The sequence below is a fragment of the Toxorhynchites rutilus genome, chromosome 2 (genome assembly GCF_029784135.1).
Source record: "Toxorhynchites rutilus septentrionalis strain SRP chromosome 2, ASM2978413v1, whole genome shotgun sequence".
Lineage (NCBI taxonomy): Eukaryota > Metazoa > Arthropoda > Insecta > Diptera > Culicidae > Toxorhynchites > Toxorhynchites rutilus.
In genome coordinates, this window is record NC_073745.1 from 332,403,917 (window position 1) to 332,421,773 (window position 17,857).

At 38.8% G+C, this 17,857-nt stretch overlaps 1 protein-coding gene and 1 long non-coding RNA gene across 3 annotated transcripts; one reads left to right on the top strand and one right to left on the bottom strand.

Annotated features, from left to right (window-relative positions):
* The first annotated feature begins 554 nt into the window (after window positions 1-554).
* Window positions 555-3,231, top strand: LOC129770711 (uncharacterized). The gene is made up of 3 exons (XR_008742183.1): window positions 555-928; window positions 2,412-2,530; window positions 2,702-3,231. It is a non-coding gene; the product is annotated as an uncharacterized LOC129770711 (long non-coding RNA).
* Window positions 3,232-14,301: 11,070 nt separating this feature from the next.
* LOC129770710 (intraflagellar transport protein 88 homolog) lies at window positions 14,302-17,300 on the bottom strand. 2 transcript variants are annotated; one of them, XM_055773705.1, is made up of 5 exons: window positions 17,100-17,300; window positions 16,235-17,032; window positions 15,818-16,162; window positions 14,804-15,761; window positions 14,302-14,744 (listed from the first exon to the last, which is right to left on the bottom strand). In XM_055773705.1, the coding sequence occupies exons 1-5, from the start codon at window positions 17,256-17,258 to the stop codon at window positions 14,599-14,601; spliced, it is 2,406 nt and encodes an 801-aa protein (XP_055629680.1). In that variant the 5' UTR covers window positions 17,259-17,300; the 3' UTR covers window positions 14,302-14,598. The 2 variants fall into 2 exon arrangements, with proteins under 2 accessions (XP_055629680.1, XP_055629678.1); XM_055773703.1 differs by having other exon boundaries at window positions 16,220-17,032.
* Between the last annotated feature and the right edge of the window lie 557 nt (window positions 17,301-17,857).

Consider the following 17,857-nt stretch of genomic DNA (forward strand, 5'->3'; position numbering starts at 1 on the left):
AGATAGTTTGGTGTTAATTTCCCCTGCTACTAAAAAACTGATTACTAGAAACTAATTGACGTTACCGTTTTATTACCTTGTAAATTCTAGATACAATACCAACAGAGGGTATTTTAAAAAAAATAAAAATAGCTTTTTATGGGGTGTGTTCAAAACTGAAAAAAAAATATTCAGAAATCATATTTTTATGTTGTTTTTTAAGCGTACCTACATTATTTAGTCGTATAATTATTGTATCATTCAATTTATTCCGATGAGAATGCTTTAAAATATTTCAACTGATGCTGATGAACTGATGAATAGCACAGCAAGTTATGATTACAATACATATGGATTTATTTTGATAATGCATTATACATAAACCGATAAAAATGCATTGTAATATCTATCCACAGCGTTTTTGGGTCTATATGTATATTTTATTCAATTTCAGTTATCATGATGATGCTAACATTAATAACATTATATACGAACCTCCCACCTTATATATGATGTCTCCCACCCTTTTAGAGACATCTTTAGAGCGTAAACTATCTGTCAATTTTTTCACTGTTTACATTTTCTTGCCACAAATCGTTGCCACTTTTTTCTCTCAAGTTCCACTTCTCTTCTCTGTTTTAAGCTTAGTTGAATTTTACTATATGTGAAATTATTAAAAACTGCGACTTTCAATCAAGAACCCGTTCTAAATTATTTTCGAGCGGTTATCGACCCGATGTTGACCGATCCGTAAAAATTGCTACAAAAGTACTTGAATCTAACCCTGGCATGCCCCCCGCAGGCAGCACTGCCTATAATTTTAGCTATAATCGTACGCAATAACTTTCGCTGAAAGAAGCGGCATCACTGAGCGAGTATCCTTTCTCTTTCTCCCTGAACTGAACTGTCATTCAAAACGAAACAGAATATGGATCGAGATTCAAACTGTGTAAGTATTACGTTTAAATTACAGTTATTCAATACCTATATGCTATGGATTTCGTTTAAATTCTAACTATTTAATAATGGAACACAGCAACAGAAATTTGTCGTGATTTGCCGCATTCAGGCTAAACATTATCTAAGAACAGATTTCTCTATATTCTACCATCGGGTTCCTCCAAGGTTATTTGGCTTTCAATAGTAACGGAAAAGGCATAAGACTGGCAGAATTTTTCAACACTGAGGGTATTCGTGAAATTATACACTTCATAGCGTTATATCTGTCGAGAAATACCGTAACAAAAAACATGTGTTTTGGAACATCCGCATGCAGTGATAGGAGTCATTCGTAGCATGGGGCTCATGTTGTTCTGTGGGGCAAACAATGTGAGTTATTATGCAACGTAAGTAGCGAGATAGACTTCACACTAATGTATGTATATGGTTTTTGTCGCGACCGCCAATATAATCGTACATTGCGATCGATAGATGGGCTTCAAACATGAAGCCTCATCCCAGAAAGTTCTTTGCTGGCTACAGCGAGGAAAACTCTATAAACTCTTTTATGAAGCCGGCTAGTACGTGGGTGTTAAGCACGTAATGCGGCGTTGATTGTGTTCCACACTGTGACACTCTCCCAGCTCAATGGAAGCGCGTCCTCGCGCTATCAGCGGAGAGAGAGTGCCGACAATGTTTAGCTCGTGATGTTACTGCAGTCCGATGCGATGCGAGGCACAGTTCGATTGTTGGTTGTTCGGCTTAACTACGATGTCCGCTGCTGCTGCTGCTCCTGCTATTGATTTTGATGAAGACCGATGCGACGCCCAGCTCGATGGTTACTCGGATTAGCTTCAGTGTCCGATGCTCCTGCTGCTGCTGTTGCTATTGGAGCAGACCGATGCGACACCCAGCTCGATATTGGCTGCTCGGGTTAGCTTCCTTGTTAGCTGATGCCACTGCTGCTGGTATTCCTTGTTAGATGTTGCTCGTATCACGTCCGTTGTAAGAATGCCGGCTGCGCGGAGTCGCTCGCGCTTTTATAGCCTGGCTCATCTTTTCCTTACATGTGATTGGTCTATAGTTCTCATGGCATGATTCTCATGTTTCTTTATTGTTGTTATTATTATTATTTCATCACCCTATTCTGTACTCTACAGTTTCCTCTTGTCGATAGCGGAAACCTCTTGTTTGATTTGTGCATAAAATATTTTGGATTAAGAAACCATTTGAGGCTATTACAATTGAGCTTGACACGAAGGAAGAATCCATCGGATTTATGAACATCTGGCTATCTGAATTTTATATTGCCGCATTACCATATGGATTGGCAATTCAAGTAATGGATTTTGTAGATAAAAGCATTTTCTATGTGATCCGAAAATGTTTCTTATAGGTATCATTTTAACCAGTCATCAAGGATATTAGTGTCAGGTGTTGATAATATCTGTTTTGTGGTAGTAACATATTTGATTAAATTATATTTCTTTCAGTGCTGAAGATTTAAAAGTTAAATGACATTGGAAAGATCATCAGTCTTCAACTCATTGGCACTGGACATAGGACAATCTTTCTCTATCTCTATAATAATGTCACTATCTGTGAATATCAGGTAAACTCTCAAAAACCAAGCTATTCAAACAATATAAAAATTTTCGTTGCATTTCGAAGATCAGTGGAAAATGTTACATATATTTCAAAGTTTTGCTTTATATCCATTTCTATTTTTTCATATTTCTTGGTGTTTCAATTTCTTTATGATATTCAACAAATCTTTCCACAGGTATCATGTTCCAAACGCTGTCCCCCTCCAACGAGAGGATCTCCATTCTCCAGTGTACGTTTCCGATCCTGTTATTAGCCCCGTTCATCATCTCACCGACGATGTCGAATCAGTAAAATCGTTACCGTGAGTGAAAAGGAATTCATTCTACTGGAAAAAATCAATCATTCATTTAGAACATTCAACTTCAAACTGCGTCAGGAAGATTCACTGGCCTCTGAAGGCTCAGACAAGCCGATCGGCAGTTTTTTTACGTAGTCCATGAAAGAACACATTCCGAAACAGAAGCAGTTTTAGCTGTGCAGGTTGAGTGATTTGGTTAACCATTGAATTGTAAATTGTTATGTTAACACTGGAAACAAATTTTTATTCTCACAATGCCCAATATGAACAATTAATCAATCTAATATCAGACTATGTCAGCGATTAATCTGATACAGGGATATAGCTTAGTGTATAACAGCCACTGTGGGCGTTAGGAATTATTGATCATAATAAGTAGTAATGTATTGTAAAAATGTAGTACATATTCATTGTAATTCGTTGTACTTATGTTGAATAAAATAAATGATTTTCCATCGATTACGATTTTCCACGATTTTTTTCATTCTCATGAAAAAAAAAAGACGGGTGGGTAATGTCGGGGACATAACCGGAGTGACGTAGGACTATACAAAGGGGACAGCTTTTGCTAAATATATATTTCAAATATATTGTTTTATTTTCTTCTCCTTCGTGAATACCTACCTATATACCTGAAAAATGGATTAGTTTACTGTTTACTCTTTATGAACATGTTGGGGGTTCTGAAAAGAACCTTTGGTGTTGTGTTTTTGCGTTTTTTGTTACAAACTTGATTCTTGATTTTTTTCTGAAGGCTTTGTACTTATTAAATGTTCAACGCCGAGCATCTTTCGGCGTATGCACATATCGTACAATCAAAATGATGGCTGTGACAGGGAATGCATAGGTGGTCATCAGCTCATTCACTATCATATATTTCACTATTGAGCATATTATCGTACCTTAAACTGTGGTTTCGGAGACGAATGAATTGTAAGATTTGTAGTCTCCGCAAACAAAATAAATAAAAATGAAAAGTAAATACACAGACATAAATGACAGTAAATACAGGGACGGATGACCTTTGGATTAAAGTCCCTTAAAATAAGAACAGAGCAGCAGGAAATACATAGCTCATCATGTTGCTCCTTAGTTATTTTTCTATACAATGCAGATGTAACGTCCGTCAATTTTCAACATCAGTTATCAACCAAAGAAAGCAGTTCTTGCTACCGAGAAATTTCGTTAATGCCATCCTGCATACAATGTGTTGTAATTTGAAGCCACTTTTAATTCGGAAACCATGTATGGGTTTGTGAAAACTGAATGATCAATTTAAAAGACCTCAGCCACCAATAAGCTCAAGAACAAGCATAAACAAAATAAATCGGTTTATATTATATGTCATATTATGTCACTTTAGAATGCATTTTGAAATATATTGTGAAAAACTTTTAATAACTCTTCTTTGAAAGGTTTAATGGCCCTGAAAAAGGCCGTGTTTTACGGTGGCTGGTTTTGCCACCAAAGCAGTCTGTATAAACAAACTTTTTCCTTTTTCTACATGCTGCCGTTTTGCGATTGCGTTTGCCACTCGCTGAAACTAGTTGTTGCCACCGAACCGAATGTGCTCTGTTCTGTAGGCGGGTTTTCGTATTGTCGTGAGCAGCTTTGAAAGCCAACTCGAGTACTCCGGCGGGCGAAATTCTATAACCGCTATTAGGTATACTGGTGCTCCGGCACCAATCCGTTGATGCGATGTGATGTGAAACGATGCCATACAATCAAACTGATTTACGGTTTGAAAGAGAATGATATATTTTTCTGCGGGTCCGCGCGTTTTGTACTTTGGCGGTACACGCTCACAGGATAGAGATAAATCAGCAGACTCAGCCAAAGGGGCGAGTCCAACGAGACGAACGAATGAGCGTTAAAAGGCAGCGATGGCAAAAAAATACATTCATTACGATTTGTTCGCTCGTTGGATTCACATGCAGTTGTTTCTAACAAACACGAAGGTACCGAAGACTAGTGGAATAATGGAAAAGCCGCCAAAAAGTTCGGCACGGCGCAGAAGAATATCTCGGAAACCGACAAGAGGGAGAAGAAGGAATCATATGCTATCTACATCATAAGGTGCTGAATCAGGATCATTCCGACACCGGTTTCTCATCGAAGGCGATGAGCGTCATGAGCTTCGTCAATGCATCCTTGAGCGTATCGTAGCGGAAGCCTCACGTCTGACCCACTACAATAAGCGGTTAACCATTACGGCGTGGGAAATTCAGATCGCAATCAGTCTGTTGCTGCCCGGTGAACTTGCATGCCGTTTCCGAAGGTACCAAAGCGGTGAAGAAGTATACCAGCTCCAAATAAAGAGCGTTTTCCGACTGCTGATTCGGAAGCAAACACTAAAAAGGGTCCTTTTCAGGACCACACAATCATCTTTTAATCTAAAGAGTTTATTGTTTTGTTATCACTCGATGTACCCATCATGTTCGGCTAAACCTTCCTGTTTAGCGATTGCGTTTGCCACTCGCCACAGCTTTCACAGTTGGAAAATTTCTTCCCATCCAGCTTGAGACATGTTGGGTCATAACTTGGACCCCGAACTCCATGTTTACAAAAATGTCCAACTAAATATGTCGCATTACAGGTCCGTCCAATTAGCTAAATGTCGAACTAAATGTAAATTAATGTACTTTCAATCTGGAAGCAATTTAAGAATTTGTGAAAATTGAATAATCCTGAAAGTCTCCAACCATCAATAAGCTGAGCACAACTGCCAAATTCTCAAACTCATCATATTCTGGCAAACAAATTATGAAAAAATCAATTTGTATCTAATTATTATTTTGGATAGTATTTTAGAATGCATTGAACTGTATTTCGTAAACTCTTTTGAAAGGTTTAATGGCCCTGATAAGCGCCGTGTTTTATGGAATGGTTCCAATTTAGAAAACTTTGTACTCGTGGTTTTGAAAAAAAAACCATTGCCGCCTTGTTCTGGTTTTGCCACCAAAGCAGTTTGTATAAAAAACAAACTTTTTTCTTCCGCTACCTGCTGTCGTTTTGCGATTGCGTTTGCCACTCGCCACTCGCTGCAACTGCCTGTTGTTGTCTTGATGTCCACCGAACCGAATGTGGTCTGTTCATAATGCGTGTTTTGTTATCGTCGTGAGCTGCTTTGTCAGCCAACTCGATCACTTTGGCGGCCGAAACTATATAACGCCGGCTAGGTGGACTGGTGCACTGGTACTAACGCGCTCGGCCTTGCTACCCTTGTGGGGAACTCCAGACGGTTCGAGCGGGGTTTTGCCTTTCCCTTAATTTTCCCTCCTTTACCATGTCCAGACATGGCTGCTTGGGTTGGTTTGTTGATGTGTTGTGATGCGAACCGATGTGGTGTACGGTTTGGATGAGAATGATCGTTACGGCAGCGTAGCGGGGATTTTTAAGCTGACTGGCTGGCACGAGAATTATGCATGTGTGAGACTGCGACCAATGTTTCGTTCAATTTTTTCTTTTTCCTTTCCAATCGTGCTTCATTCTATTTCGCTGCTGCTCTGGTTGCCCGTTTTGGTTGGTACGATTTGAGGAGTACAAAATGGACCAATCAAAAATGGGCACATAGTGCATTTGGACAATGCTTGTTATTTCACAATTATTCAATTATTTATCTCCAGAAAAATTAAATTTGATTCGTTATGATAGATGCGTATATATATTTCCTATCAATTGATGCAAAAACCTTTGCGATCTATTGAGAAATTCTCGAGTTATAAGCGTTCCAAATCTTGCAATTTTTCCTACTTGTTCAGTGCCTAGATTTTCATTTCACCCCCTATATCTTCCGGTTAGACGTAGTCCTACGTCAAAATGCCGCCATAATAAGCGTCGAGTAGTTTTGCATTCGGTCGACGCGGTGCCAGATTGGTACAGTGTTGGCTCGTAATTTGTTGTCGAACACGAAGGATAGGTCGACAAAATCATTGTAAAATGGCACGATATTGGCACCGTTGTCGACACCATTTTTTGGGACCGATTTGGCACAACAATGTAGAGTGGGAAGCCATTCATGTTTGTCGCACACGAAAGGGGCTGTCCACATACCACGTGGACAACTAGGGGTTATGAAAATGTCCACGCTTGTCCACGTAGAGGGGGAAGAGAGTATAGACTTTGTCCACGTGGACACGAATAATAAATACTTTCACAAATATAATCACCGATACATTCTAAATTAAATAAAAACTGTTCCATATTCAAGACTTTTGAAACATTCCGCCAAACTTGAGTATTCCGTATTTATCAATAAACGAATTGAGCTGCCTGAGAGTGCTTCACATAGTTTTACTAATATCATTCTTCTTCATTAAAATACATATTCTGAAAATAACTCACGTAAACTGTGAACGACCGAGTTATTTCCTATGATCCTATGACTTTCATAGATAGGGGTTATGCTTAAACGTTCATAGCCCAAAACTATAAAAATTCAACGATTCCATTATGGTTGAGTTTTCATGCTATCACGCATACGGCTTTTTTCATCAAATATGATTTTATATAGATTTTGTTCTATCTTGAGAACAGTTGGTCTTAGGATAATAATGTCCGTATAGTTTTTCGTGTAAAATCAATTTTTTGTATTTCTTTTTTCGAAAAGTTGCAATTTTCCGAGGTATTGGAATTTCGTTTTCTAGGAATTAATATTTACATTTGCGTAAAATGATCCATGCACCACTAGTCGTCAAACTTTAATCAATTGACCCAGTATTTTAATATTTATTTTTCTGAAAATTTCACAATTGTAAAACGTTTAATTTGATGGATTTAAGTACCTTTTAGAGGCGGAAAAAACTTTAAAGTTTTCGTTTTTTAAGGGTTTTTATTAATTTTCTGCCAAAAATATATGATAAGCTTATTTGTTTTGGGTAGGCAGTCATCTTGTATTTCGTCAATCGCTTACACAGGGAGACGGTGACTCGATATGACTTGCCTCTCTTGTTCCGCATGCCAGACTGACGACAACGCAGAGGATGTCAATCAATATTGCGTCAAGCAGTGTTCCCAAGTAAATTATATGACAACTATTCGAGGGGGAAGGATATCGATGATGTAAAACCATATGTACACCTCACAGTTTCTATCAACAAAATGAAGCTCTTTCCCGCAAATTTTTCTCATCTTTCAAATTAATTCAATTGAATCGTTCTAAGTAGCGTACTTTTTCATTTGGGTCAATTTAAGGCAAAAAAATAGGTCGCAAGAAATGTTCAATAATTCATTCATAATTGAGATTTGAGCTTGATTTCATAGTTGGGAATGAATGAATCGTAAGTTGTCTGATGTAAATTTTCCCCGAGAGCACTTTGAAGGTCATCTAGACACTCAAAGCAGAATGTTCGATAAGGACCCTTAGAAAATTATCCGAACTATGACGGAAAAGGTTTCGTATTGCGCTACCGACAAAATGTGAATCAGAAATACAGAATGAATATGAATCGGCATTTGCAGTGATCGATCATATACCAAAGGGGACAGAGAACTGCACTCAACAAAAACAAAATAGAGGAGCGGAATGCGACATCGTAAATTTTGGGTGATTTTTGGAACGCTGTAACTATGTCATGAAACAAAGCAATGACTGGATATTGTATAGAACATATTCATACTTTCACAACTACCCATCGATGTGCTCTGCGATCGTTATATCATGAAATATTCATAATCCAAAGGGTAAGGATAATTTTTCATTCGATCGAGAATATCTCTGTAGAAAAATGTTGGAATAATCAGATTATTTGCATTATTACTGGCGAAGATGTTCATGGATTTCCAGATGGAATAAGCACTCTCCTGAAATAAAACTATGGACGTAAATTAACTTTCTTGTATCAAATATGTAGGGCCTGATCACGAAAGTCACTTCACGGTGATATCAACACATTTTTTGCAAATGTTTAAAAAAACGGGTACTCAAATTGTATTTAAAGATGATTTTAAATTCATTTATTTTTATTCGACTGACGTTTGCAATCATAATTAGTAAACTCAAGATCAATCTTTGAAGTTGTGAAGTTTATATTCAGATGCGGATTGTTCCTCACTTGCTCAACTGTACATTGCGTGTTTCCGTGTTGGAAAACCAGATAACCTTTATATCTTCGCTGATGATGATGAAAAAATATTGTAATTTTTTGACTCAAGCGTAACTTTTGAAAAGGGCGTATCGATTTGAGTAAGAGAAATCTTTGATAATTTATATCTCAAAAAACTATGAGTCGTACCGAAATAAAGGGTGTGTCACATCAAATTGCATCACGGAAAAAACGCTGTAGAAATTTTATTTTTAGGAATTATATCTTCAGCTTTCGCTTATAATCAGATAAGAGTGTATAGATCACGTTGGCCATGCTTCACTGTCAATTTTTCGTAAATTTGGAAAAATGTCGTCGGACGAAAAAGAACGTCGTAAATTAATCCTGTGCACTCATTTCAGCAGAGTACTAAAACGATACTTCGAGAACCTAACCATCGACCGGAAGGTGAAGAACGGCAAAAATGGATGCTCCGTCAGTGAAAAAGATCACAAGCGCGTAGTTAAGCAGTTTAGACGTGATCCGAGATGTTCGGTCCGGGATGTCGCCAATAAGCTGAATTTGTCAAGTTCATTCGTCCAGCGGACCAAGCAGCGGGAGGGCCTGCGTACATACAAGGTTCAGAAGGCTCCTAACCGCGACGAAAGGCAAAACATGGTGGGGAAGACGCGAGCCCGGAAGCTGTACACCGAAATGCTGACGAAGCCGCATTGCCTGGTAATGGACGACGAAACCTACGTCAAAGCGGACTTTCGTCAGCTGCCGGGCCTGTTGTTCTTCTCCGCAGAGGACAAATTCAGCGTTCCGGAGGAGATTCGCAAGCAGAAACTATCCAAGTTTGCCAAAAAGTACATGGTGTGGCAAGCGATCTGCTCTTGCGGAAAGCGGAGCGCCCCCTTCGTGATGACCGGCACGGTAAACGGGCAGGTTTACCTTAAGGAGTGCCTACAGAAGCGCTTACTACCACTATTGAAGCAGCACGAGGGCCCGACCATCTTCTGGCCGGATCTCGCTTCATGCCACTATTCAAAGGACGTGTTGGATGGGTACGAAGCCAACGGGGTCACCTTCGTGTCAAAGGAAATGAACCCGCCTAACGCGCCGGAGCTTCGCCCAATAGAGAAATATTGGGCGATTATGAGCAGGCCCTCCGGAAGAACCCAAAAGTTGTCAAATCGGAGGCGGACTTCAAGAGAAAATGGATTTCTGTTCAAAAAAAACTACAACCTGACGTTGTACAGAACCTTATGGACGGGGTAAAGAGGAAGGTGCGAGCATACGGGCTTGGGCTCGAAGTATGAACAAAAAGAAAATGTCAAAAGTTGTTTAATAGTTTTTATTTTACTGTCTAAAATTTTCAAAAGGATCGGTCTACTAGGCGAATTTCTACAGCGTTTTTTCCGTGATGCAATTTGATGTGACACACCCTTTAGTGTCTTAGAAAGAGTTATAGAGTATTGATGGTTGAATATGAAAAAAATGTACACTGAGAAAAAAAAGTACTCTTTTCTTTATTTACAAAATAAAAATTGAATTTGCAATATCCAAAATACATATTTTTAAATTTTTTTAAAAATTTTTCATACAAAATAGAAGTCATGCAGAAAATTAAAAAAATGGGCCCAAGATGGTAAAACTATTTTTGACGAACTTTGTGGAACATCGAATTTTTAGGAATTTTCGAAACTTCGAATTGTTGTATGTTAACAATTATGAATCATGATGTGATTTAAAACAAAAAAGGTTATTATCAATCTCCTTCCTGAATGTAGCCATTCTCGAAATATTTAAAAAAATATTCCTAATTTATTGTCTTTTTTATAGTAAATAATCCCTTTTAATATGTTTGTTGTTCAAACTCAGGGCCCTCAATTGACCATCTTTGTGTTGTTTTAGAATAACTACGTCCACGCAACCATCATCAGCTATGGAGATCGATCCACGGTGGAATAAAGATCGATTCATCCATACAACTGCTCTGCTCTGCAAGAAACATCGGGCTGCTGTTCTATAAATAACCCAACAATGATCAATATCAACTGTCTCCGCTGTCCGGTCTGCTAAACAATGGAAGAACAGATAGAATACCCTTACGCCTGAATGGCTACTACAGTGTAATTTACCATAATGTAATGGAACCGAAAACCTAACGCCTAAATGGCTACTACTTCTACTGTGTAATTTACATTTTATAGAAACATAAACATATGTACATGTACACGATAAAAACCCGGCTCTGTTACAGATAAAATGCTAATGAGCCTGATAAATAAATAAATGGGGAAAAAAAATGTTTGTCGTGTTATACCGTCATGTTTATGAAATTTTATGAATTTGCTTATAATTTCCAACAACTTTTCCAAATACATCGTTATGGTTCATTTTTTGACTCAAGCGTAACTTTTGAAAAGGGCGTATCGATTTGAGTAAGAGAAATCTTTGATAATTTATACCTCAAAAAATAGGAGTCGTACCGAAATAGTGTGAAAGAGTTATAGAGTATCGTTGGTTTAATTTGAAGAAAATATACACTGAGAAGAAAAATTAGTATTTTTTTTTATTTACAAAATAAAATTTTAATTTGCGATATCAAAAAATATGTTTTTTAAATTTTTTTTTTCAATTTTTCATGTAAAATAGAAGTCAAGAAGAAAATTTTAAAAATGGACCCAAGATGATAAAACTATTTTTGACGAAATTTGTGGAACATCGAATTTTTAGGAATTTTTGAAACTTCGATTTATCAAATAATATAATATAAATTATCAAAAATTTCTCTTACTAAAATCGATACTTCCTTTTCAAAAGTTACACTTGAGTCAAAAAGACGGGCGGGTAATGTCGGGGACATAACCGGAGTGACGTAGGACTATACAAAGAGGACAGCTTTTGTTAAATATATATTTTAAATTTATTGTTTTATTTTCTTCTCCTACGTGAATACCTACCTATCTACCTGAAAAATGGATTAGTTCACTGTTTACTCTTTATGAACATGTTGATGGTTCTGAAAAGAACCTTTGGTGTTGTGTTTTTGTTATCACTCGATATTCCTATCTTGTTCGGTTAAACCTTCCTGTTTAGCTATTGCGTTTGCCACTCGCCACAGCTTTCACAGTTGGCAAATTTCTTCCCATCCAGCTTGTGACATGTTGTTCAGTAAATTACATTCAATGGCACGTCGCATTACCACCACTCAGTGTCGGATTGGAGGTAATTTTAACCAGTAATTGAACATTTGTGATGACAGTGGTACAGTTTCGACTTTCAATGTGGGGTCATAATTTGGACCCCGAACTCTATGTTTACAAAAATGTCCAACTAAATATGTCGCATTACAGGTCCGTCCAATTAGCTAAATGTCGAGATAAGTGTAAATTACTGTACTTTCAATCTAGAAGCAATTTAAGAATTGGTGAAAATCAATAAGCTCAGAACAACTGCCAAATTCACATACCCATCATATCCTGGCGAACAAATTATGAAAAAATCAATTTGTGTTTTATTATTATTTTGGATATTGTTTTAGAAAGCATTGAACTGTATTTCCTAAACTCTTTTTTGGAAGGTTTAATGGCCCTGAAAAGCGCCTTGTTTTATGGAATGGTTCCAATTTAGAAAGCTTAGTACTCGTGGTTTTGAAAAAAAAACCATTTCGAACGCCCTTGATGTCGCCTTGTTCTGGATTTGCCACCAAAGCAGTTTGTATAAAGAACAAACTTTTTTCTTCTGCTACCTGATGCCGTTTTGCGATTGCGTTTGCCACTCGCCACTCGCTGAAACTGCCTGTTGTCTTGATGTCCACCGAACCGAATGTGTTCTGTTCCGAATGCGGGTTTTCTTATCGTCGCGAGCAGCTTTGCCAGCTAACTCGATCACTTCGGTGGCCGAAACTATACAACGCCGGCTAGGTGGACTGGTGCACTGATACTAACGCGCTCGGCCTAGCTACCCTTGCGGGGAACTTCAGATCAACACGGTTCGAGCGGGATTTTGCCTTTCCCTTCACTTTTCCTCCTTTACCATGTCCAGACATGGCTGCTTGGGTTGGTTTGTTGATGTGTTGTGATGCGAACTGATGTGGTGTACGGTTTGAATGAGAATGATCGGTACGGCAGCGGAGCGGGGATTTTTAAGCTGACTGGCTGGCTCGAGAATTACGCATGTGTGAGACTGCGACCAATGTTTCGCTCATTTTTTTTCTTTTTCTTTTCCAATCGTGCTTCATTCTATTTCGCTGCTGCTCTGGTTGCCCGTTTTGTTCGGTACGATTTGAGGAGCACAAAATGGACCAATCAAAAATGGGCACATAGTGCATTTTGACAATGCTTGATATTTCACAATTATTCAATTATTGAATACCTACTTTCCATTTCACCCCCTATATCTTCCGGTTAGACGTAGTCCTACGTCAAAAATGTACCAGAATGATGTATTCGGAAAAGTTGTTGGAAATTATAAGCAAATTCATAAAGTTTCATGAACATGACGGTATAACACGACAAACATATTAAAAGGGATTATTTACTATAAAAAAGACAATAAATTAGAAATATTTTTTAAATATTTCGAGAATGGCTACATTCAGGAAGGAGATTGATAATAACCTTTTTTGTTTTAAATCACATCATGATTCATAATTTGTGGCTAAAAACGATTGTTAACATACAACAATTCGAAGTTTCGAAAATTCCTAAAAATTCGATGTTCCACAAAGTTCGTCAAAAATAGTTTTACCATCTTGGGCCCATTTTTTAAATTTTCTGCATGACTTCTATTTTGTATGAAAAAATTTCAAAAAAATTAAAAAATATGTATTTCGGATATTGCAAATTCAATTTTTATGTTGTATATAAAAAAAAGAGTACTATTTTTTTTCTCAGTGTACATTTTTTTCATATTCAACCATCAATACTCTATAACTCTTTCTAAGACACTATTTCGGTACGACTCATAGTTTTTGAGATATAAATTATCAAAGATTTCTCTTACTCAAATCGATACGCCCTATTCAAAAGTTACGCTTGAGTCAAAAAATTCCCAATTGCTGTGGAAAACTCATATTTCCTCCAACCCAAAAGAACACACACTTTCATTCGAATCAAAAATACAAGTTTTTAAAATCTACATTTTTAGGACGATTTCATTTGGAATTGCTGCAACCGTTCAAACGGTTCACTTAACCAGTTTTTTTTGAGCAGTTCACTCACTCTTTCGTACATGAGAGGGATATTCCAAAGCAAGTAAAAGAAAAGTGTGGGATGTTATGTAGGACTGTTCTATTTATTCATAGAATGCTGTTTGTTAGCAAATAATTGTATGTCCGAATTTCGTTAAAAATATATATAGAAAAACAAACTATGATTTTGAAATTTTGATTTAGTTTGGGCCGTGATCCATTCTTTTCAGCACAAACTAGCGTTGCGTTGCTTTTCTTATGATGTTTTGCAATAACTGCTATAGCAAAACTGTACCAAAACGCGAACGACTTTCTCAAAATTATTGAGCACTATATGATATAACATAAAAACTTTTCATATCAGCAATGCAAATTTTAATTTGTTGTTGAAAATGACTGTTTGAACTATATTTATAGCTTTCAACTATATTTTTTTCCCCCGATTCGAGGAAAAAAACTGTTCTGTAAAGCTGGGAGAGTACATTTTATTATTTTCAAATTATTGACAACTTCAAAACCAACTTATACATTATATTATGAATGACCGACTTTTAGACAGGCAGCAAATCATATGGGTTGATGTCCTCATCCGAATCGTCCTCAACGGTTAGATTTTTACGAATTCCTGTTCGTGGCCTTTCTTGGGCTGGTCCCAATGGATCTGCATAACCGTACGCATTCGAGTAAGCGTTATAATCTAAAACACCGAACGTTATAAGTTATAATATCGCTCTCCTGCATACAGGCGTTTCTTACCAGGCGATACATCTGCGCTTTTGTTCCCTAATCCAGACCCCGGTCCGGAGGCCGTCGCTGGCGGCTGATAGCTCTCAAATCCGGCACCACCCGACCTTCCACTGTGCTCTCCACTAGATATCCGCGAACTACTCGTTGTTGGCGGTCTGCTCGTTCCAATGCGCTGCCGAACTTCTTTCTGTTTCTCCAGCTTCTGTAGCTCACTCATATATCGCTCGCACAGCTCGTTGTTTCCCTGGGACTGGGTTAGATGAATCAATGCCCTCAGGCAATCCGTATTCTCGGGGTAAATTTCGTGAATCATCTTGAACAAATTCAACGATTTTTGCTGGTTCCCGATTCGACGGTAGCACCCCGCAATACGGAGTAAACAATACGGATCCTGGGGATCTTTCAGTACGGCTTTTTCGTAGAAACCAATCGCCTTCTCCACTACCTGCAGTTCGATGTAGTGCGAGCAAAGCCAGTTGACCACGCTACTGTCGATCGGATAGATACGATAGGACTCGTGATGATAGTGGTAAGCCTGCTGACGTTCTCCATCCCGTTCGTACAGTTCTCCGATTTTCTGGAGAATTTTGTTATCTTGCTGTACTAAGCTCAGCAATTGAAGGAAATATTCCAGCGCGGTACCAACGTCCCCGAGAAGATCGTACAGACAAGCGATTTGGTATAACACTTCCGGGTGCTGCTCGTGTCCCAGGCTTGAGATGATCTTCCGGAAGTAGAGCAACGAATTGTTATGATCCCCAAGCTTCTTGAAGATCAAACCAATGTTATAGAGGGCTTCGAACGAGGTTGAATCGATATCCAAGGCGTTCATGAACATCAGTTTCGCTGTTTCGAGATCGTTCTTAAGCATGCTGCAGACGCCACTATTGATGAAGGCCGCTGGACAGTAGCTGTCAATTTTCTTGGCCGCTTCGGCATACGTTTCCGCTGTGGCGAGATCCTTTTTCTGAAGATATGCGATGGTTGTTATTCGAGAGAGCGATCATTTTGAGTATAGCTTACCAAAATGTGAATGAAGCTCAGGTTGATTGCGGCATTGATCGCAATGTTTGATTCTTTCTTCTCGAAATATTTTAAGGTTTCGATAGCTTGTTGGATGTCATCCTGCTTCAAGTAAATGACCGCCTTCTTTAGCTCCAGATCGATAGCTAAGGAAGAAAAATAGGAGTTTTTAATCGTTTCCACACACCAGCTGTATCCATCGTTGAAATAATCATCGATTATCGTAGAGATTAGGTTCGCAGAGATTAATATATTCTTCTCGGCAAGATGGCGAATCTTCTGTTCATAAGCGTGCAACTCATCGGATTTAGTCATCTCGTTGATGTACTCATAGGAGGCATTCGACTGCAGAGATAAAACATTGTTGAAAAATATTTCAGCTAACATTGATGCTGAACTCACATTCGATTGAAATACCTTGTCGTCCTCCATATAATCGACTTGAACGTCCAAAAGCAGCTGAAACGCATGTTTAACCTTCTCAACATCGCCCAGAGCATAATAGCATAAAATTAAATGCAACCCAGTTTTGAGATCTCCTTTCTCGGACATGATGAATTCGAAGCTGGTCGCAGCATCCGAGTATTGTCCCATTTTGATGAACAAAATTCCAATGTTATGTGTTATCTTCAACCTCAGCTCTTTCTGATTACTTGGGACCTGATCGAGTGCCATTCGGTACATTTTGATTGCTTTCGTGTACAGTCCAAGTTGGAAATAAATATTCCCCATATTAATCTTGAGTCGGTTAACGTTGGGGAACATTTTATTCTTTGTCATCAACGTGTACGTGTTCAACGCTTCTATGTACATCTCGTTCTTCGCGTACACATTGGCCAAATTGAACAGAACGAAAAAGGTCAGATCAAAATTGTGGGTATACGTTCCACCTTCCTGATCCCTCATACGCAACAGAGTGCGATCCAGAGAGGAAGCTTCCTTCGCTTTCGCCAAACCGGCGGACATGTCCGGCTTGGGACCGGTGCTTGCGATGATCGATTCCTCCAGCAGGCCGTAAATCTTGGTCTCCATATTTTTATACCGCTGCTCGGGAGTTTCCTCCTTTTTGCTTTCCATCACAACTATTCTCTTCGACGCTTGATTCAAAGGATCGAACAGTTTGCTATTTTGTGAGGTGTACCCAACGGGACGGATTGCCGTCGATGGCCGGGCCATTGTGGTCGTGGCATCCGCAGAACCCAACTTGTCTCCATTCTTAGAGTTGATAACGAAAAAAAAAAATGTAACCATCATTGCCTGCGAACATTTGAGCCATGCTTACCCAGTAGAATTTCGGAGTTGCCGTCTTCTTGCCATAGCTGGACGTCTTGATGGCATTCTGGAAGGCCTTATCCTCCTTCACATCGTAGTTGAACAACTTATTCGTGACGCCAGAGAAACCTCCGTAAATGTCGTCGTCGAAATTGCCACCGGCGTTCATTTTTTCCCTTCTGAGATCTGAGAATCGATAGCGAAAACTCGTGTCCGTGTTTTGTTTACCTGATCGGGTAACCAAGGGTGATGAAGGCATTGCGCCCACCCCCAATCGCACTCCACGCGGTTTGTTTTGATTCCCGCCCTTCGCACCTGTTGTTGAGAAAGTACACGACACGTGCTTTGCTCACGACGAGCGTCCCGTTTCCGTTTTCCGGTCTTCGCTATTAGGCTTCATTTGTATTCAAACGCAAGACTCAATAACGAACAGCTAAAGCTCCTGCCTTTCAATCGCGTTTATTGGTAATCGTGAACTGAATTCTCGATATCGAATGGGTTTTCATCATTTTCCTGCGCGCCACTTCGCCTTTGGCACGTACTTCTTTCGATTTCGCATACGTAATAATCTTGAATATGGGTAAAATATTTATCGTCACCGTATTATACCGGACACACTCTCGGCGAGTAGTGTGTAAGCCCTGTGTCCTTCCGCTGTGAATGGAACAAGAATAGTACGATTCACGGAAAGGACAATAGATGAATGGTAAGGCGAAAATCGAAAACGTGACCGATGCTGTAATAGAAGTATGATGATTCCATGGATTC